The sequence below is a fragment of the Scyliorhinus torazame genome, chromosome 10, assembly GCF_047496885.1.
Source record: "Scyliorhinus torazame isolate Kashiwa2021f chromosome 10, sScyTor2.1, whole genome shotgun sequence".
NCBI classification, from domain to species: domain Eukaryota; kingdom Metazoa; phylum Chordata; class Chondrichthyes; order Carcharhiniformes; family Scyliorhinidae; genus Scyliorhinus; species Scyliorhinus torazame.
The window spans coordinates 224,329,947-224,352,485 of record NC_092716.1 but is presented as its reverse complement, the minus strand read 5'-3'; the positions used below and the strand labels follow the sequence as shown (position 1 = coordinate 224,352,485).

General features: G+C 50.8%; 1 protein-coding gene across 2 annotated transcripts in view; it reads left to right on the top strand.

Annotated features, from left to right (window-relative positions):
* Window positions 1-22,539, top strand: part of trim66 (tripartite motif containing 66) — a 509,536-nt gene that overhangs the window by 430,993 nt on the left and 56,004 nt on the right. For both annotated transcript variants that reach the window (XM_072466467.1, XM_072466466.1), the window contains 3 exons: window positions 4,308-4,422; window positions 8,190-8,336; window positions 8,520-8,634. In XM_072466467.1, the coding sequence (XP_072322568.1) occupies window positions 4,308-4,422; window positions 8,190-8,336; window positions 8,520-8,634 (377 nt within the window). The remainder of the gene's footprint in view (window positions 1-4,307; window positions 4,423-8,189; window positions 8,337-8,519; window positions 8,635-22,539) is intronic.

Genomic DNA, 22,539 nt, shown 5'->3' with positions numbered 1-22,539 from the left:
ATTTTTTTGGGTAGAGGATAGGTGTGCGAGATGCTCGAGAGGCCCAGCGAATCACACCCACATGTTCTGGTCATGCCCGGCGCTACAGGGGTTCTGGGTGGGGGTGGCAAAGGTGCTTTCGAAGGTGGTGGGGGTCCGGGTCGAACCAAGCTGGGGGTTGGCTATATTTGGGGTTGCAGAAGAGCCGGGAGTGCAGGAGGCGAGAGAGGCTGACGTGTTGGCCTTTGTGTCCCTAGTAGCCCGGCGCAGGATATTGTTAACGTGGAAGGAAGCCAAACCCCCGGGTGTGGAGACCTGGATAAACGACATGGCAGGGTTTATAAAGTTAGAACGGATTAAGTTCGTGTTAAGGGGTTCGGCTCAGGGGTTCACCAGGCGGTGGCAACCGTTCGTCGATTACCTCACAGAAAGATAGAGTGAATGGAAAAGAAGTAGACAACAGCAGCAACCCAGGGGGATGGGGGAAAGGGGGGGGAAGGGGGGGAATCGGACGGACTCTCAGAGATGTTATTGTATATGTACAATATGTATAGGTATTTGTTATAGGTAATTGTATATTGGATTGTTGGATTGTATTTTTGGAGAGTATTTATTTTGGACAAGGCAGTTGCCATTCCGTTTTGTTCTTGTTTTTGTTTATATATTATTTATTTATTTGTTTAAAACTGGCCACTGTTATTTATATTGCTTTATTGTTGTGTAAAAGAAACACGATGTTTGGCCAAAAATCTTGAATAAAATATATATTTTTTTAAAAAGCGGCTCCGCGTAAATGATGTCATCCGCGCATGCGCAGGTTGACCAGCGCCAACCCGCGCATGCGCGGTTGCCGTCCTCCCCGCGTTACAAACAGCGAGCGGCAATTCTCCGAGCGGCCAGCTGTGATTCTCGCCGCGCCGGTTGGGAGTGGTGGGAGAATCGCGTGCGGGTGCCGGGGCGGCGTGGTGGGACTTGCGCGACGCCCCGGCGATTCTCCCACCCGGCGTGGGGGGGGGGGGGGGGAGAATTCCGCCCAAGAATTCCTTGAAAATGATAACGCTCGTGGGGCAAAGGGATATGGGGTGGGATTCTCCGACCCCCCGCCGGGTCGGAGAATCGCCGGTGGCTGGCGTGAATCCCGCCCCCGCCGGTTGCCGAATTCTCTGGCACCGGATATTCGGCGGGGATCGCGCCGCGCCGGTTGGCGGCCCCCCCTCCGGTGATTCTCCGGGTCGCGATGGGCCGAAGTCCCGCCGCTGTCAACCCACGCCAGCCGGCATGGATTGAACCACCTTTGGGACGGCGGGACACGGTGGCGCGGGCGGGCTGGGGGGAGCGCGGGGCGATCTGGCCCCGGGGGGTGCCCCCACGGTGGTCTGGCCCACGATCGGGGCCCACCGATCCGCGGGCGGGCCTGTGCCGTGGGGGCACTCTTTTCCTTCCACCTTCGCCATGGTCTCCACCATGGCGGAGGCGGAAGAGACCCCCTCCACTGCGCATGTGCGGGGATGCCGTGAGCGGCCGCTGAAGCTCCCGCGCATGCGCCGCCCGGCAAAGTCAGTTTCGCGCCGGCTGATGGGGCACCAAAGGCCTTTCCCGCCAGCTGGTGGGGCGGGAATCAGTCCGGCGCGGGCCTAGCCCCTCAAGGTTAATGCCAGAAGTTCAAGGTCATACCTATCAGGGAATGATGAACAGGCTGAGTTTCTTTCTGCTTGAAAAGAGAAGGTTAAAAGTGACTTGGAGTTCTTTAAAATTGCGAAAAGCTTTGATCGGGTAACCAGAGAGAATCTTTCCACTTACCCGGGAAAAGCGAATCCAGAGGTCTATGTAAGATATTCCGTAAAAATTCAAATGGACAAAACAGATCAAAATTCTTTATCCAAAGAGGTGTGAGAAATTAGAAATCCCTGGGCGGGATTCTCCGAAATGGTGGCAGAGTGTCCACGCCGTCGCAAACGCCGTCGCGTTTTACAACGGCGTGAACAGGCTGCTCCCACGTCAAATTCTGGGCCCTACAGGGGGCCAGCACTGCGCTGGTGTGGTTCGCGACACTCCAGTCGCAGATCCCGGCGCGAACTGGGCACCGCGGGATGCGTGGTTGCGCCGGCGGCAACGATAACATGCACAGTGGCGCCTGTGCCAACCAACGCATGCGCGGCAGCCTCGCGGAGCGCTCCGGCCACTCACCAACATGACGCCGGGGTTCTGGGGCCGATCGCACAAGGAAGTAGGCCCGGGGGGGGTCGGGGCGGCCGGCCGAACGGTGAGCCCTGATCGCAGGCCAGACCCCATCGGAGGCCCCCCCCCCCCCCTCCCCACAGGCCGCCCCCCAAGCCTTTGCGGCGAGTACCCACCAGCAGCGACCTGGTGTGGACGGCGCCGGCGGGACTATGCCGTTTATGCGCGGCCGCTTGGGCCGGAGAATCGGCAGCCCGGCCGTGGATAGCGGGCAGCGACCGGCACCACGCCAAACACGCCGGCGCAAACAGCGCCGATTCTCTGCACTTCGGAGAATCGCGCACCAGCGCGCGCGAAAAAATGGCTCGACCGCCAATTCTCCCAGCCGGCGCGGCTTCGGAGAATCCCGCCCCCCATGTCATGGAGTATTTGAGACGATTATGCATTGAAGGAGAAACATGTGAGGGAGCGGGAAACTGAGCATAATGCTGATAGTTGGATGTGGAAGGAGGCTCAAGTGGAGCGTAAATACTGGTATGGACTAGTTGGGTTGAATAGTAATTTTCTGTGCTGCATATCCTATATAATCCTATGATGTTCATGTGCTAAAGGTGCAACACGTGTAAGGCTAAATTCATATATTTCGAGCAAGATAATTCTGGTGACATTACTCACTTTTTGATTTAGCATAATACATTTTATTCCATTATCTTCCCTCTATTCCCTCTTCAGTTTTACTTCCCAGCAGATTCTAGAGCATGTACCTAAAGGTTTGTTGCTCACTCCTGGAAGACCTACAGGCCGAACTAATCCCATGAATTTTCCTCCATCCCTGAAGGCCAGCTCTGGGCCTCTGCTTTGTATTTCTACATTATAGTAGAGCTGAAACCAGGAACTCCATTAGTGAAATTTTTGACCAGGATAATTTTAGGAATATTTGGAGTTCATTGAAATTTTTGACAATAGGAACGTCCTTCCCTCTAAATCAAAGGAACAGGTTCGCACCACACCTTGTTGCTGTGTTGGAGACCCAATGTGTAGTATCACCATGCCAGTTCTCACTTTATTAGCAAAGATGAAAATAAATAAATATATGAAAATAATCATTAACATTCCTCATCACCCTTCTTTAGTTTAGTTTAAATATACAGTTTGGTGTAATCCTTTCAATAGACTTTTTTAAAGCAACAATGGGCGGGCGGGAATACCTGTGTGGAAGCTGTTGGCCCCAAAGGCGACTTTCTCCACCGTATTCAGTTGATAGCCGGGAAAAAAAAGCGAAGGGATCGTCTGACGACATAACTTTGGTGTGTGGGCCTCAACGTTTTAAAAGATTGGGGTGCCTTTTTAAGGGGCACCCTGATTCAAAATTACAACCCACCCATCCCAGTACCACAGGGCAGTGCCCAAGCATGACTTCCCCCTGAGTGATGCACTCACCTCTGCCAGGTTCTGCTCGCCAAGGGCACACCATGGGAGACCTGTTGTAATTCACATGCCCTCATGCTGATGTGAATGGATTATGTAACTGGAGATTATCAGGCATAGGGGCCAGATAATGAGATGAAAATTTATTGTAAAAGGCTTTCCAACGTTGAACATCGGGATTCCTGTTGCATCATTGGCACGGAGACTGCAACAGGAAATCTCACTGGCATAAATCATTTTTCAAGCCTCTCAGAATATTTTGCGCTCCTGTCACCATTCACACCCACTGCGAACAGAACGCAAATTCCTGGCCAATGTTTCTATGTTCCATAACTCAGTGAGGGATTCAAAATGTCAGGTGGATGGGAAATGGAGAAAATTGGAGATTTTTTTCCTTTCACAGGTAGTACCCAACTTGTGATTTCCCCAATTAATGAACTTTTGATCTTTGATGTAGAATCTTAGAGTTAAGAAGTCTGAATTTGAGGTCTCCATAAATTGGAAGAATCAAGTACATTCCAGCCTGCTGATGTACACTAACTTTGTCATCGATGGTGCAATAACATTTTTAATATGTTTTTTTTTGTGGAATTAGGATAGAATCATGGCTTGTTAAGCTCTCACAGATACTATTGCACAATATTGTAATTTTCTCCCTTTAAACAAAATAATTGCATGTCTATTCAAATACATTTTTACTGAAAAGAAAATCTGTTTTGCAGGTTAAACGAAGTAAAACAAATGCGGATGAAAATTGAAAATCAGATTAAGATGGCAAAAATGATAATGATGAACGAATTAAATAAACGAGTGAATGTTCTCATGGAGCAGCTGGAGGTGAGTCATACTGGGCACAATTCTCCCAAGTAGGAACTAAGTCTCCGAGCCAGCATGTTTAGCCACGCATAGCCCTGTTTTGTACAGTGGGAGTTCCGCTCGCCTGAACTCCCTATTGTAGTGAGAGAAATGGCGCCCGATCTCCGAGGTCCCCAAAACGAAACCCTGGCCCGATTGCGTGCACGCAAAAAATGGCAGCTTGGCAATGCCAACCTGGCACTCTGGCAGTGCCCACAACAGCTGGCAGTGCCAGGCTGACACCCAGGTGGCACTGCCAGAGTGCTTGACTTGCACTGCCAGGGTACCCAAGCGGCATCAGCAGTGCCAAGGCACCACAATTTGGTGGCATGCAGCTGGGGGCCTCCAATCCCCTTGCAGATCCCCATGAGTACCGTTCCGTCTGGTCCCTGTTTGTGGGGATCAGTATCAAACGCTGTTCGCCCGAGGTCTTTGAGGCGAAGTCTCGGGTACCTCCGGAATCTGCTTATCAGAGTGAGGCTCACTGTAAACCTTGTTCTAATATACAGATTTGCTAAAAAGTGATCCCGCCCATTGTGGGTGGGGTTCACATTGCAACATCTCGCAAGATTGCGTTGAATGTCGTGAGGTGTTGCGAGCCCAGTAGACCCCGGGAGCATGGCCGTTGGATCGCGTCCTTGGTGACACACTAATCTATTTTCACTTTTACAACCATTTCAAGAAACCCAATTGCAGTACAAGTCTGCAGTCATTGGTATTTTTTGAATCTGCTTTGGAATTTAAAAAAAAAATTTTTTTTCGCCTCTTTCATATTTTCTCCCAAATTCACATTCAATAATAAACAATAATCAGTAACGAATGCAATGTCAATCCCCATATTAATAACAACGATCCCATCCTCCCACCAAACCCCTAAACATTAGCCCACATGTTAACATAAACAAATGACAAAAAGGAATCAGGAATCACCCATAGTCACCATTAATGCATACAGTCCCCCTCCGCCCCAACCCTCCAAGCCCCCCCCCCTATAATGTTCGATGTAATCCAATTCTCATAAGTGCCTAATGAATAAGCCCATGAATTGTAGAACCCCTCCATCCTTCCCCTCAGTTCAATTTGACCATCTCCAGAGTCAAGAATTCCAGCAGGGCCCCCCACCACACCAGGGCACAGGGTGGAGAGGTTGATCTCCACCCTAACAGGATCCACCTTCGGGCGATCAACGAGGCGAAGGCTACAGCATCTGCCTCCACGCTCGTTTCCAACCCGGCTGGTCCGACACCCTGAATATGGCCTCCCGAGGGCCCGGGTCCAGTTTCACGTGCACCACTTTAAAGATTACCCGAAACAACACCTTCCAGTAATCCTCCAGCTTTGGACAGGACCAAAACATATGAACGTGGTTTGTGGGCCCCCACTCGCAATGTTCACACACATCTTCTACTCCCTCAAAGAGCCAGGTCATTCTCGCCCTTGTAGGTGTGCTCTGTATACCACCTTCAGCTGCATCAGCCCCAACCTCGCACACGAGGTGCACCCTCCGGAGCACCTCACACCAGAAGCCCTCCTCCATACCCTCTCGCAACTCTTCCTCCCACTTTGCCTTGATTCATTCCAGTGGCGCCTTCTCCTCTTCCAAAATAGCCCCGTAAACTGCCGATACTACCCCCTTCTCCAGTCCCCCTGTCGTCAGCACCTCCTCCAAAATCTGCTTTGGAATTGAAAGGACTTTCAAGAGCTATGTACTGACATAGCATGGCTCATCAGCTACAGGCATATAAATTTGTAATAGCCAGGTAATGTAATGGTATAAAGTGAATGTCATAGTGTTCTTGATTCTTTTCTTGTTGTAGTTTTGTTTTTAGTTGTTTTGATTAGAAGCAATTTTCAGTATATGTGTCAAGTGAGCGTTCAGCTGAATCGCATCACCTGCCTTCAATTGGACTCCTGTCACACATTCGAACTGAGTTTTCAACTAAGCAGTTCCATTACCTGTAAAACTGTAAATAAAATGACGTATCCCTGAGGAGTTTAAAAAGTGCTTTTTTTTGTTGTTGTTGTTGGCTATTGTGTATATTGTTCTTTAATTCTCCCAGGGCCAGACATCATTTCTTAAACCGCTTGGTAGGAGATATACAAAATCGGAGGGGAATGACTTGAATTCTGACATTTCGTCTCTTTGGGGCCAAGATTTATTTTTGCTCCTTTTCCATTGCTGATAGCACACTTTTGATCTTTTTAAAAATGTATTCTTTCATGGGATTTGGGGATCGCTGGCAAGGCCAGCATTTGTTGTCCATTCCCCAATTGCACTTGAAAGTGCTTGCTAGGCCATTTTAGAGGACACTTAAGAGTAACATATGGGTCAGACCAGATAAGGATGTCTGATTTCCTTCCTTAAAGGAAATTAGTGATCCAGATAGGTTTTAACGACATTCAATGATAGTTACATGGTCACCATTACTGAGACTAGCTTTATGTTCCAGATTTACTAATTGAATTCAAATTCCACCAACTGCTGTGGTGGGGTTTGAACATGTATCACCAGAGCATTAGTCTGGACCTCTGGATCATTAGTCCAGGAACATTACCACTATGCTACTGTCTCCTGCTAAATGGACATTTAGAACATTGCATGCTTGAATTCTGCTTGTGCGTTCCAAGGAGATGAAGCATCCTTGTTCCACTGTTCCATTGTCAGTTCTAACTCTAATTCCAATAAGTATTATGAATTGGGAAGATTAATTTTATATTTAAACTTGAGGAAAACATCAGCCCCCCTTAACAGAAAATTCTTGAATGGGCTCTAAGTTGATATTGATGCAGAATGTCCTTGATGGGATGAATTCCGTTCAATTCAATATACTTTATTTTCTGTGTGGGAATTCATTGCGGTACAGTTTCATAATCAACAAGAAAGATGGAAAAGAATGCATAGCAATATAAAAACCCATGTCACAGCATCAACATTGCAACCAAAGACAATAAAAAAGATAAAGATAGAAATAAAAAGTCTTGGGTCTTCATGTTCCCTCTCCAGTATAGGTACATCGATAACTACATCTAAGCTTGGTGATATTCATGTCCTCCAAACACTCTTCTGTACCAAATAAAATCGGGACACTCCAACATGACTGACCACTGTACCAGGGTATCATCTCCCCATCCGCACAGACCCTTCTGTCAATTTTGAGCAATGTTCCTCAGAAGAACAGAATACAATACCTTATATAGAGTACTGAAACCACTGGTGATAAAGCACTGAAGCCTTTTGTCTTATTCTTCACATTATGTGGATCCGTGGTTGACTGAATAGCTGTAAAAGAGAAACATGCTACAAAGTTACATATCGTTCAAGCCTATACAGCCTTGAATATTTTCTTCAAATTATCAAAACCTTTGGATTGCCACCTTGTAACAGGAGTTTAACAGCACAGGCTCTAATGTAAATTTACTGATACCATTCTCCCTTGGTCACAGAATGTAGAGTAATATCCCATTCACCCAATGGGGAACTACACTCAATGGAATGCAGGCTAGAGATAGGGGTCTGCAGTATTTCATATCTGATTCTCTAATCTGCTTTTCCTTGAATGCAACTGCCCACTGGAAATGTGGGCTAAGTGAATTTAGTCAAGTATGTGTGTCCATATCTATCTAGTGGCTGAGAACTTCCACAAGATAAGAACCTGGAACAACATCACACCAGGAACTTTGTCTACATTTCTCCTGTGATGGAAGCTGTTTTTAGTAGTTAATGATGTTACATTCCTTTGATCACACAGAGAATAACAAATGAACGGAAGCGCAAACTAGAGCACCAACTTCAAGCAGTGATGGATTTGTGCAAGCACTTGGAACATGTTTTGAACTTCATCAATTGGGCAGTTGCTAAGAAGAACAATATCCCATTCTTATTCAGCAAGGAACTGGTAAGGGTATATTGTTATCTCTGGCAAGCAATGATGCTGGCCAAGTTAGAGTATTGAATCTGTACCATAGACAAAGTCACATGAATCGTTTTAAGTTAAAATAGCAGAGCATACGGTATTTACCAGTTCGGAGATGATATTTTGCTGATATGTATTAACCAATGTTAATATTCCATTATTTAGATCCTGTTTCAGATGCGCCGTTTGCTGGAAACACAGTGCAATGTAGATTTGGGGTCTTCCAAGATTCAGTTTCGCTGGGACTCCACCACATGGAGTAAACAGCTCTCTAATTTAGGTAGGAAACATCTTCTAACAGTACCATTCAACGTTAGCTAAACAATTACATTGTTTCATTGCTCCTCCAGACCCACTTATCTCCTGTACCCTGAGTTGATGCAGGAAACATTTTCCAAAATAACACAACTCATTCACAAGCTATTCATTCAGACCAAAGGTGTGCAGGTGAGGTGGATTGGACATACTAAATTGCCCCTTATTGTCCGAAAGGTTATGTTGGGTTATGAGGATAGAGTCTGTGCAGACTTGATGGACCAAATGGCCTCCTTCTGCACTGTAGCGATTCGATATTAGAAATGTATAAATATATAAATGATTATCTAAATATTAAAATACATTTCAACGTGAATGATTTGTTTTTTAGTCCCATCTTCCCGTAATCTATATATTTATAATAAAATCTGCGACAATTGATCTCCATAGAATCGGACAGTGTGAGCATGAATTTGCGAAAGGGAAATCATGCTTGATAAATCTACTGGAATTCTTTGAGGATGTAACCAGTAGAGTTGATGAGGGTGAGCCAGTGAAGGTGATTAATTTGGACTTTCAGAAGGCTTTCGTCAAAGTCCCACATAAAGAGGTTAGCGGATAGTGTATTGAGATGAATAGAAAGCTTGTTGGCAGACAGAAAACAAAGTGTAGGAATAAACACATCTGTTTCCAAATGGCAGGCAGTGTCTAGTGGGATACTGCAGGGATCGATGTTGGGACCCCAGTTATTCACAAAATACTTTAACAATTTAGATGTGGGGTCTAAATATAATATCTCCAAATTTGCAGATGACACAAAGTTGGGTGGGAGGGTGAGCTGTGAGGAGGATGCAGAGATGCTTCACTGTGATTTGGACAAGCTGAGTGAGTGGGCAAATGCAGAACCAATATAATGTGAATAAATGTGAGGTTTTCCACTTTTGGTAGCAAAAACAGATTGTTATCTGAATGACTGTAAATTAAGAGTGGGGAATGTGCAAAGAGACTGGGGTGTCCTCGTTCATCAGTCGCTGAAGGTAAGCATGCAAATGAGGCAGGCAGTAACAAAGCAAATGGTATGTTCAGAGCAAGAGGATTCAAGTACCTGAGCAGGGAAATCTTGCTGCAATTATACAGGGCCTTGGTGAGACCACACCTCGAATATAATGTGCAGTTTTGGCCTCCTTATCTGAGGAAGGATGTACTTGCTGGAGAGGTAGTGCTGTGAAGGTTTACCAGACTGATTCTTGGGATGGCGGGACTGATATACGAGGAGAGATTGAGTCAATTAGGATTGAATTCGCTGGAGTTCAGAAGAATGAGAGGAGGATCTCATAAAAACCTATAAAATTCTAACAGGACTAGACAGGGTAGATACAAGAAGGATATTCACGATGGTGAGGGTGTCAAGAATTAGGGATCACAGTCTGAGGATATGGGGTAAACCTTTCGGACTGAGATGAGGAGAAATCTCTTCACCAAGAGAGTGGTATGTCTGTGGAATTCGCTACCACAGTAAGTAGTTTAAAATTTTTTTTTTAATTTAGAGTACCCAATTATTTTTTAACCAATTAAGGGGCAATTTAGTGTGACCGATCCACCTACCCTGCATATCTTTGGGTTGTGGGAGTGAAACCCACGTAGACACAGGGAGAATGTGCAAACTGCACACACAGTGACCCGGGCCTGGGATCGAACCTGGGTCCTGAGCACCGTAGGCAGCAGTGCACAACAGGAAGTAGTTGAGATCAAATCATTATATACTTTCAAGAAGGAGTTAGAAAGCACTTAGGGCAACCGAATCAAAGGACATGGGAGGAAAACAGGAACAGGCTACTGAGATGGGATGATCAGCCATGATCGTATTGAATCGCGGAACAGGCTCAAAGTGCCGAAAGGCCTACTCCTTCTATTTTTCCATGTGTACTAAGGAATAAGTAATTTGCTAACTAGATTGTTGAAACAAAATTGAAATATTGGGGGGAAAATGTAAATCAGATCATTTTCCTCGCAGGGACAGAGGGATAGTTGAAGTTGCACAGGATCACACTAAGCCTGCTGCTGTCTGGTCTCTTAAGCAGTATTAGTTGATGGTCTGGGAGAAAACTGTCGGCTATCCTCAGGCCTCTGTGAGGAGTGGGCTGCCCTATGATGGGTCTATTTTCTCTGGAGTTTAGAAGAATGAAAGACAATCTCATTGAAATGTATAAGATTCTGAAGGGGTTTGATAAGATAGACACTGAGGAATTGTTTCCGCTGGTTGGGGAGTCTAAAACATAGGGCACAGTCTCCGGATAAGGGACTGAGATGAGGGGAACCTACTTCACTCAAAAGATGGTGAATCTTTGGAATTCTCGACCCAAGAATGTTATGGATGCTCCGTAGTTAAATAATTTTAAGGCTGGGATATACCAATGGTGTCTCAGGTTACAAAATGATATGGAAATGGACAGGGAGGTTGAGTTTAAGCTCCAGTTCAGTCATGATCATATTGAATAGTGGTTCGGCAACGATCAATGAGGTCTTCAAGGACATTTATGGTAGCCTATATGAGTCATAATCCCTTGGGGGGGGGGGGGGGGGGAGGAGGAATGAAGCGATTCTTGGACCAACTGAGGTTCCCTAAGGTGGAGGAGGGATTGGGGGCCCCGATTGAGATGGAGGAATTGGTTAAGGGTTTGGAGGGTAAGCAGTCGGGCAAGGCCCCGGGACCGGATGGATATTCCATAGAATTTTACAGGATATTCTCAGAGCTGTTGGGCTTGTTATTGTTGAGAACCTTCAACGAGGCTAAGGAAAAGGGAACCCTTCCCCCGGCGATGTCGCAGGCTATGATCTCACTCATCCTTAAGCGAGATAAGGACCCGTTGCAATGTGGCTCCTACAGGCCGATATCGCTCCTTAATGTAGATGCCAAACTGTTAGCCAAGATCCTGGCCACCAGAATTGAGGACTGTGTCCCAGGAGTGATCAATTAGGATCAGACGGGGTTTGTGAAGGGCAGGCAGCTGAACACGAATGTGCGGAGGCTCCTGAATGTGATCATGATGCCCTCGGAAGGAAGGGATGCAGAAGTGGTGGCGGCAATGGACGCGGAAAAAGCCTTCGATCGGGTGGAGTGGGAGTATCTGTGGGAAGTGTGAGGCAGATTTGGATTTGGCGAGGAATTCATAGGGTGGGTTAAATTGCTGCATCAGGCCCCTGTAGCGAGTGTGTCGACGAATCGGCTGCGGTCGAAGTACTTTAGGCTACATCGAGGAACAAGGTAAGGGTGCCCCCCCCCCCCTGCTGTTTGTCCTGGCAATCGAGCCGCTGGCCATGGCGTTGAGGGAGTCTAGAAATTGGAGGGGGCTGGTTCGGGGGGGTGGGGAGGAGCATCGGGTTTCACTGTATGCGGATGACCTGCTCCTGTACATTTCGGATCCGGTGGAGGGGATGGGGGAGGTCATGCAGATCCTTAAAGATTTCGGGGACTTTTCGGGGTATAAGTTGAATGTCGGGAAAAGCGAGCTTTTTGTGATACATAGAATGGGCCAGGAAAAGAGACTGGGAGAGCTACCGCTTAAGGTGTTGGAGAGGAGCTTTCGCTATTTGGGCATACAGGTGGCTAAGAGTTGGGATGCCCTGCACAAGCTCAGTGCCTTCCCATCCTCATCCCCAAGTCCTTCTTCAAGCGGGTGAACAGGATTATCACGGGATTTGTGTGGGCAAACAAGACCCCGCGTGTTAAGAGACTGTTTTTAGGAGACTTCCGGTTGCGGCTATGCAAAGCTAAGTCGCACGTTCGGCAGCTCCCGCTAGAAACGGACTTTTGGGCTCTTTTTAGGGCCCCCAACGGTACTTTTTCGACTTTCCCAGTGTGGGAAGGGGCCAGCAATATTCCCCCGGCACTGTATGGATTGGACCAGGAGTGGAGCAGTGAAAAAAAGTGGAATTGGAGCAGAGAAAGGTGCGAGGGAGGAAGACCAAGATGGCGGCGGGGGGAGAGCAGGCGGCGTGGGCGCAGTGGTCACAGGAGCTGCAGGGGTTTCTCCAGCTCTGCTTCACGGAGCTGAAGGCAGAGCTGCTGGAGCCGATGAAGGCGTCAATTGACAAACTGCTTGAGACTCAGATGGCCCAAGGGGCGGCAATCCAGGAGGTCCGGCAAAAAGTCTCGGAGAATGAGGACGAGATCTTGGGCCTGGAGGAAGGTGCTCGAGGCGCTCCATGAGAAATGGCAGGCGAAGTTTGAGGACATGGAGAACTGGTCGAGAAGAAAGAATCTGCGGATTCTGGGTCTCCCGGAGGGGCTGGAAAGATCGGATGTCGGAACATACGTGGCCACCATGTTGAACACGCTGATGGGCGCGGGGGCCTTCCAGGGGCCCCTGGAGCTGGAGGGGGCCCATCGAGTGCTGGCGAGGAGGCCCAAGCCCAGCGAGCCACCGCGGGCGGTGCTGGACCGTTTCCTGGACAGCGAATGTGTCTTAAGGCGGGCCACGAAAGAGCAGAGCAGCAGGTGGGAGAACGCAGAGGTCCGGATTAATCAGGACTGGAGCGCGGAGGTGGCTAAGAAGAGGACAAGGTACAATCGGGCGAAGGCGGTGCTGCATCAGAGAGGGGTGAGGTTCGGCATGTTGCAGCCGGCGTGACTGGGTCACCTACAAGGGACCGCCATCATTACTTCGAGACGCCGGAGGAGGCGTGGACCTTTATTCAGGCCGAAAAGCTGGACTCGGATTGAGGGCTGGGGACGACGGGATGCTGAGGGGGGATGGTTGGGACTGTTGGGTCGTGTTTTGGGGGGATTGTGCGGTTGGTTGGACAATGTTTCTTCTCTGTCAGGTGGGTTTATGGGGGGGGGGGGGCAAGTAAAAGCCTGTGGGCGTCGGAGGCTGGAAATGGAGATGGGGCCCCGTGGGGGGGCGGGCCGGGGCCGAGCCGGGGGAATTGGGACTGGGCCTGGAAAGGGAGCTGTGCCAGAGGAGGCGGGGCCGGGTGGGTGGAAAGCGCAGGCTTTTTCCTGCGCTAAGGGTGGAAAGGGGCAAGGCCGGTGCTGGAAAGCGCGGGCTTTTTTCCTGCGCTGAGTGGAAGGGGTGGGGTCGGGGGGAGGGGAAAGCCGGTTGACGGACAGGAGGGGGAGGGGAGACTCCCACACTGGGGGTTCGATGGAGCTGCGGGAGGGGCCGGGGTCAGCAGGAGTCGGCTGACTCACGGGAGTGCAATTGGGGGAGCATTGCTGCTAGGGGGAGACCTAGCTGGGGGGGGAGGGGGACGACGACCAGGTTGCTGCTGGAATGGCCAAGGGGGAGCTGGTATCTATAGAGTAGGTCGGGGCGGGGGTCTGCCGCTGGGGGGAGCAGGATGTGTGTGGGGCGTGGGCACGTGGCTGGCCTAGAAAGGGTTATGGCTAATCGGCGGGGGGGGGGGGGGCAGGGCAGGATCCGGCTGATAACCTGGAATGTAAGAGGCCGGAACGGGCCGGTCAAACTGGCCCATGTGTTCGCGCACCTGAAGGGGCTGAAGGCAGATGTGGTCATGCTCCAGGAAACGCATCTGTGGGTGGCAGATTAGGTAAGGCTAGGAAAGGGGTGGGTAGGGCAGGTGTTCCATTCGGGGTTGGATGCAAAAAATCGTGGAGTAGCGATTTTGGTGGGGAAGCGGGTGTCGTTTGAGGCGTTGAGCATCGTGGCAGACAATGGAGGTAGGTATGTGATGGTGAGTGGTAAGTTGCAGGGGGTGCGGGTGGTCTTGGTGAATGTGTATGCCCCGAATTGGAACGATGCGGGGTTCATGCGGCGCATGTTGGGCCGGATTCCGGACTTGGAGACGGGGGGCTTGATAATGGGGGGGACCTCAACACAGTGCTGGATCCGGCATTGGATCGCTCTAGGTCTAGGACGGTCAGGAGGCCGGCGGCGGCCAAGGTGTTGAGGGGGTTTATGGACCAGATGGGAGAAGTGGATCCGTGGAGGTTTGCGAGGCTGTGGGCCTGGGAATTCTCATTCTTCTCCCATGTTCATAAGGCCTACTCTCGGATTGACTTTTTAGTAATGAGCAGAGCGCTGATTCCGAGGGTGGAGGACACAGAGTATTCGGAGATAGCCATCTCTGACCATGCCCCGCATGGGTGGACCTCGAGCTGGGGGAGGAGAGGGACCAGCGCCCGCTGTGGCGCTTGGAGGTGGGGTTGTTGGCGGACGAGGAGGTGAGTGGGCGGGTCCGGGGGTGTACAGAAAGGTACCTGGAGGCCAATGATAACGGGGAGGTGCAGGTAGGGGTCGTCTGGGAGGCGCTGAAGGCGGTGATCAGGGGTGAGTTGATCTCCATTAGGGCCGTCAGAGAGGGGAAGGAGAGGAGAGAGAGGGAGAGGCTAGTGGGGGAGATGGTAAGGGTGGATAGGAGGTATTCAGAGGCCCCCGAGGAGGGATTACTCAAGGAGCGACGAAGCCTCCAGGCCGTGTTTGACCTGTTGACCACCAGGAAGGCGGAGGTGCAGTGGAGGAAGGCGCAAGGAGCGGTGTACGAGTACGGAGAGAAGGCTAGCCGGATGCTGGCACACTAGCTTCGGAAGCGGGAGGCAGCGAGGGAGATCGGGGGTGTCAGGGATGGAGTGGGGAGCACGGTGCGAAGTGCGGTGGATATTGATGGGGTCTTCAGGGACTTTTACGAGGGGCAGTATCGGTCTGAGCCCCCATCGGAGGAGGGGGGGGGATGGGTCGCTTTCTGGACCGGCTGAGGTTCCCGAGGGTAGAGGAGGGGCAGGTGGCGGGGCTGGGGGCGCAGGTTGGGTTGGAGGAACTGGTCAAGGGACTGGGGAGTATGCAGATGGGGAAGGCACCAGGGCCAGATGGGTTCCCGGTGGAATTCTATAGGAAGTACGTGGACCTGTTGGGCCCACTGCTGGTAAGGACTTTCAACAAGGCAAAAGGGGGGGGGGGGGTCCTGCCCCCGACAATGTCTAGGCCCCCGACAATGTCTAGGGCGCTGATTTCTCTAGTTCTGAAGCGGGACAAGGACCCTGTACAGTGCTGATCATATAGACCGATTTCACTAACGTGGATGCGAAACTGCTAGCAAAGGTATTGGCCTTGAGGACTGTGTTCCGGGGGTCATACACGAGGATCAGACGGGTTTTGTGAAAGGGAGGCAGTTGAATACCAACGTACGTAGGCTCCTGAATGTAATTATGATGCCGGCGGTGGAGGGGGAGGCGGAGATAGTGGCGGCTATGGACGCGGAGAAGGCCTTTGAAAGGATGGAGTGGTGGTACCTGTGGGAGGTGTTGAGGAGGTTTGGGCTCGGGGAGGGGTTCGTCAGCTGGGTGAGGTTGCTGTACAAGGCCCTGCTGGCGAGTGTGGCAACGAACAGGAGGAGGTCGGAATATTTCCGGCTCTGCCGGAGGACAAGGCAGGGGCGTCCTCTATCCCCCCCCCTTGCTCTTTGCGCTGGCGATTGAGCCCCTGGCCATGGAGTTGAGGGAGTCTAGGAACTAGAGGGGGTTGGTGCGGGGTGGGGGGGGGGGGGGGGGGGGGAGGGTGGGGAACACCGGGTTTCATTTTATGCGGACGATCGGCTATTGTATGTGGCGGACCCGGTGGGGGGAATGCCAGAGGTGATGCGGATCATCAGGGAGTTTGGGGATTTCTCCGGGTACAAGCTCAACATGGGGAAGAGCGAGCTGTTCGTTGTGCACCCAGGAAAGGGGGATTGGTGAGCTTCCGCTAAAAAGGGCAGAAAGAAGTTTTAGATACCTGAGGGTTCAGGTGGCTAGGAGCTAGGGGGCCCTGCAAAAGCTCAACTTAACGAGGCTGGTGGAGCAAATGGAGGAGGAGTTCAAAAGGTGGGATATGCTGCCGCTCCTTGGCTGGTAGGATGCAGTTAGTTAAAATGACGGTGCTCCCGAAGTTTTTGTTTCAGTGCCTCCCCATCCTGATCCCTAAGGCCTTCTTTAAGCGGGTCAACAGGAGTATTATGGGTTTCGTATGGGCGAAGAAGACCCCGAGGGTGAGAAGGGTGTTCTTGGAGCGGAGCAGGGACAGGGGGGGGTTAGCGTTGCCAAACGTATGTGGGTGCTATTGGGCTGCCAACGTGGCGATGATGCGTAAGTGGGTAATGGAGGAGGAGGGCGTGGCGTGGAAGAGGCTGGAGATGGTGTCCTGTGTGGGCACGCGCCTGGGGGCACTGGTGACAGCACCACTGCCGCTTCCTCCGACGAGGTACACCACGAGCCCGGTGGTAGCGGCGACCCTCAAAATCTGGGGGCAATGGAGACGCCACAGGGAGGAGGTGGGGGCTTCGCTGTGTTCCCCGATACGGGAGAACCATCAGTTTGTCCCGGGAAGAATGGATGGAGGGTTCCTGAGTTGGCACAGGGCAGGCATTAGGAGGATAGGGGACCTGTTCATAGACGGGAAGTTTGCGAGCCTTGGGGTGCTGGAGGAGAAATGCGGGCTCCCCCCTGGAAATGCTTTCAGATATATGCAGGTAAGGGCGTTCGTTAGGCGACAGGTGGTGGAGTTTCCGCTGCTGCCGGCGCGCAGGGTCCAGGACAGGGTGCTTTCGGGGATGTGGGTTGGAGAGGGTAGGATCTCGGCAACTTATCAGGTGATGCAGGAGGAGGAGGAGGCCTCAGCGGAGGAGTTAAAAGGCAAGTGGGAGGAGGAGCTGGGGGGGAGATCGACGAGGGTATGTGGGTGGATGCCCGGGGAAGGGTAAACTCTTCCTCCTCGTACCCGAGGCTCAGCCTGATACAATTTAAGGTGCTGCACAGGGCGCACATGACCTGGGCAAGGCTAAGCCGGTTTTTTGGGAGTGAGGATAGACATGGTTGACAAGAGAGGTTGAATGTCTTGTTAAGAGGAAAAAGGAGACTTATGTAAGGCTGAGGAAACAAGGTTCAGACAGGGCGTTGGAGGGATACAAGATAGCCAGGAGGGAACTGAAGAAAGGGATTAGGAGAGCTAAGAGAGGGCATGAACAATCTTTGGCGGGTAGGATCAAGGAAAACCCCAAGGCCTTTTACACATATGTGAGAAATATGAGAATGACGAGAGCGAGGGTAGGTCCGATCAAGGACAGTAGCGGGAGATTGTGTATTGAGTCTGAAGAGATAGGAGAGGTCTTGAACGAGTACTTTTCTTCAGTATTTACAAATGAGAGGGGCCATATTGTTGGAGAGGACAGTGTGAAACAGACTGGTAAGCTCGAGGAAATACTTGTTAGGAAGGAAGATGTGTTGGGCATTTTGAAAAACTTGAGGATAGACAAGTCCCCCGGGCCTGACTGGATATATCCAAGGATTCTATGAGAAGCAAGAGATGAAATTGCAGAGCCGTTGGCAATGATCTTTTCGTCCTCACTGTCAACAGGGGTGGTACCAGGGGATTGGAGCGTGGCGAATGTCATGCTCCTGTTCAAAAAAGGGAATAGGGATAACCCTGGGAATTACAGGCCAGTTAGTCTTACTTCGGTGGTAGGCAAAGTCATGGAAAGGGTACTGAGGGATATGATTTCTGAGCATCTGGAAAGACACTGCTTGATTAGGGATAGTCAGCACGGATTTGTGAGGGGTAGGTCTTGCCTTACAAGTCCTATTGAATTCTTTGAGGAGGTGACCAAGCATGTGGATGAAGGTAAAGCAGTGGATGTAGTGTACATGGATTTTAGTAAGGCATTTGATAAGGTTCCCCATGGTAGGCTTCTGTAGAAAGTAAGGAGGCATTGGATAGTGGGAAATTTGGCCAGTTGGATAACGAACTGGCTAACCGATAGAAGTCAGAGAGTGGTGGTGGATGGCAAATATTCAGCCTGGATCCCAGTTACCAGCGGCGTACCGCAGGGATCAGTTCTGGGTCCTCTGCTGTTTGTGATTTTCATTAATGACTTGGATGAGGGAGTTGAAGGGTGGGTCAGTAAATTTGCAGACGATACGAAGATTAATGGAGTTGTGGATAGTGAGGAGGGCTGTTGTCGGCTGCAAAGAGACATAGATAGGATGCAGAGTTGGGCTGAGAAGTGGCAGATGGAGTTTAACCCTGAAAAGTGTGAGGTTGTCCATTTTGGAAGGACAAATATGAATGCGGAATACAGGGTTAACGGTAGAGTTCTTGGCAATGTGGAGGAGCAGAGAGATCTTGGGGTCTATGTTCATACATCTTTGAAAGTTGCCACTCAAGTGGATAGAGCTGTGAAGAAGGCCTATGGTGTGCTCGCGTTCATTAACAGAGGGATTGAATTGGACTTCCGGGTGCGGCGATGACCAGCTGAGTCGCACGTTTCGGCAGCTCCCGGTGAAACGGACTTTTGGGCTCTTGATAGGAGCCCCAACGGCAATTTTGACGGCTAAAAACACTGTGCGGTAAACCAGAAGGGAATCCCCCCTGGATACGGATGAAAAAAGGAGGAGAAAGTGGCCGGATTGCAGTGGATCCTTTAGAACAGCGGCAAGGAAGGCAAGCAAAAACCAAGATGGCGTCGGAAGGTGGCAGTTTAACATGGGGCCCTGAACAACAAGAGTTCTTGAAATGCTGTGTGGACGAGCTCAAAAAGGAAATGAAGAAAGAGCTGTTGGCCCCGATTCTACAGGCGATCGAAGGGCTAAAGGAGGAACAAAAGACCCAGGAGCGGGAGCTTCGGGTCGTGAAGGTCGTGAAGGCCGAGAATGAGGACGACATACAGGGCCTGGTGGTGAAGACGGAGACGCATGAGGCACATCAGAAACGATGTGTGGAAAGGTTGGAGGCACTGGAGAACAACGCAAGGAGGAACAACCTGAGGATTCTTGGTCTTCCTGAAGGTGCGGAGGGAGCGGACGTCGGGGCATATGTGAGCACGATGCTGCACTCGTTAATGGGAGCGGAGGCCCCGGCGGGTCCGTTGGAGGTGGAGGGAGCATACCGAGTGATGGCGCGAGGACCGAGAGCAGGAGAAATTCCCAGAGCCATAGTGGTGAGATTCCTCCGTTTTAAGGATAGAGAAATGGTCCTTAGATGGGCAAAGAAAACTTCTTCGCGTTTATCAAGACTGGAGTGCGGAGGTGGCGAGAAGGAGGGCGAGCTTTAATCGGGCCAAGGCGGTGCTTCATAAAAAGAAGATAAAATTTGGAATGCTGCAACCGGCAAGACTGTGGGTCACATATCGAGGGAGGCACCACTACTTTGAGACGGCGGATGAAGCGTGGACTTTTATTGTGGAAGAAAAACTGGAATGAGCGGGTTATTAAAAAGAACGTTTGAACAAAGTGGTGGGGCGAATGTGGGGGGCGAAGAGGGGGGTTAAAAAGTGGGGAAAGAGGAGTTTTATGTACTAATCCTGCGATGTGGTAACTTTTCTCTCTTCCACAGGTGGTGATGGGGGGAGGAGGGGAGGTGGAGGAGATGGGGCGTTGGCCATTGGGGGCGGGGCCAAGGGAGAAGCGCGGGCTTGGTTCCCGCGCTATGATAATCATGGCGGGAATAGAGAAGCAGGAAGGAGGGGGCGTCGCACGGTGCGAGCCGAGGTCACGGGGGAAGCCGAGGTCAGCCAGAGTTTGCTGACTTCTGGGAGCAACATGGGGGGAGTAATTACGCTAGCGGGGGGGGGGAATTACTGGGTTGCTGCTGCTGGGGAGAGGGGGGAGCTGGTATGGGAGGGGATGGGCGGGGGGGCACCGCCTGGGGGAGATACAGCTGCGTGGGAACCGGGTGAGGAGCTGGAAAAAGGGGATGGCTAATCGACAAGGGGGAGTAGGAAGCCCCCCAACCCGGCTGATCACGTGGAACGTGAGAGGGCTGAACGGGCCGATAAAGAGGGCACGGGTACTCGCACACCTTAAGAAACTTAAGGCAGATGTGGTTATGTTACAGGAAACGCACCTGAAACTGATAGACCAGGTTAGGCTACGCAAAGGATGGGTGGGGCAGGTGTTCCATTCGGGGTTAGATGCGAAAAACAGGGGGGTGGCTATATTAGTGGGGAAGCGGGTAATGTTCGAGGCAAAGACTATAGTGGCAGATAACGGGAGCAGATACGTGATGGTGAGTGGCAAACTACAGGGGGAGACGGTGGTTTTGGTAAACGTATATGCCCCGAACTGGGATGATGCCAATTTTATGAGGCGGATGCTAGGACGCATTCCGGACCTAGAGATGGGAAAGCTGATAATGGGGGGAGATTTTAATACGGTGTTGGAACCAGGGCTGGATAGGTCGAAGTCCAGGACTGGAAGGAGGCCGGCAGCAGCCAAGGTACTTAAAGATTTTATGGAGCAGATGGGAGGTGTAGACCCGTGGAGATTTAGCAGACCTAGGAGTAAGGAGTTCTCGTATTTCTCCTATGTCCACAAAGTCTACTCGCGAATAGACTTTTTTGTGCTGGGAAGGGCGTTGATCCCGAAGGTGAGGGGAACGGAGTATACGGCTATAGCCATTTCGGATCACGCTCCACACTGGGTAGACTTGGAGATAGGGGAGGAAACAGGAGGGCGCCCACCCTGGAGAATGGACATGGGACTAATGGCAGATGAGGGGGTGTGTCTAAGGGTGAGGGGGTGCATTGAAAAGTACTTGGAACTCAATGATAATGGGGAGGTCCAGGTGGGAGTGGTCTGGGAGGCGTTGAAGGCGGTGGTTAGAGGGGAGCTGATATCAATAAGGGCACATAAAGGGAAGCAGGAGAGTAAGGAACGGGAGCGGATGCTGCAAGAACTTTTGAGGGTGGACAGACAATATGCGGAAGCACCGGAGGAGGGACTGTACAGGGAAAGGCAAAGGCTACATGTAGAATTTGACTTGCTGACGACGGGCACTGCAGAGGCACAATGGAGGAAGGCACAGGGTGTACAGTACGAATATGGGGAGAAGGCGAGCAGGTTGCTGGCACACCAATTGAGGAAAAGGGGAGCAGCGAGGGAAATGGGGGGAGTGAGGGATGAGGAAGGAGAGGTGGAGCGGGGAGCGGAGAGAGTGAATGGAGTGTTCAAGACATTTTATAAAAAATTATATGAAGCTCAACCCCCGGATGGGAGGGAGAGAATGATGGGCTTCTTGGATCGGCTGGAATTTCCCAAGGTGGAAGAGCAGGAAAGGGTGGGACTGGGAGCACAGATCGAGGTAGAAGAAGTGGTGAAAGGAATTAGGAGCATGCAGGCGGGAAAGGCTCCGGGACCGGATGGATTCCCAGTCGAATTCTATAGAAAATATGTGGACTTGCTCGTCCCGGTATTGACGAGGACCTTTAATGAGGCAAAGGAAAGGGGACAACTGCCCCCGACTATGTCTGAAGCAACGATATCGCTTCTCTTAAAGAAGGAAAAGGACCCGCTACAATGCGGGTCCTATAGAACTATTTCCCTCCTAAATGTAGATGCCAAGATCCTGGCCAAGGTAATGGCAATGAGAATAGAGGAATGTGTCCCGGGGGTGGTCCACGAGGACCAAACTGGGTTTGTGAAGGGGAGACAGCTGAACACGAATATACGGAGGCTGTTAGGGGTAATGATGATGGCCCCACCAGAGGGGGAAACGGAGATAGTAGTGGCGATGGATGCCGAGAAAGCATTTGATAGAGTGGAGTGGGATTATTTGTGGGAGGTGTTGAGGAGATTTGGTTTTGGAGAGGGGTATGTTAGATGGGTGCAGCTGTTGTATAGGGCCCCGATGGCGGGCGTGGTCACGAATGGACGGGGATCTGCATATTTTCGGCTCCATAGAGGGACAAGGCAGGGATGCCCTCTGTCCCCATTATTGTTTGCACTGGCGATTGAGCCCCTGGCGATAGCGTTGAGGAGTTCCAAGAAGTGGAGGGGAGTACTTAGAGGAGGAGAAGAGCACCGGGTATCTTTGTATGCGGACGATTTGCTACTATACGTGGCAGACCCGGCGGAGGGGATGCCAGAAATAATGTGGATACTTGGGGAGTTTGGGGATTTTTCAGGGTATAAATTGAACATGGGGAAAAGTGAGTTGTTTGT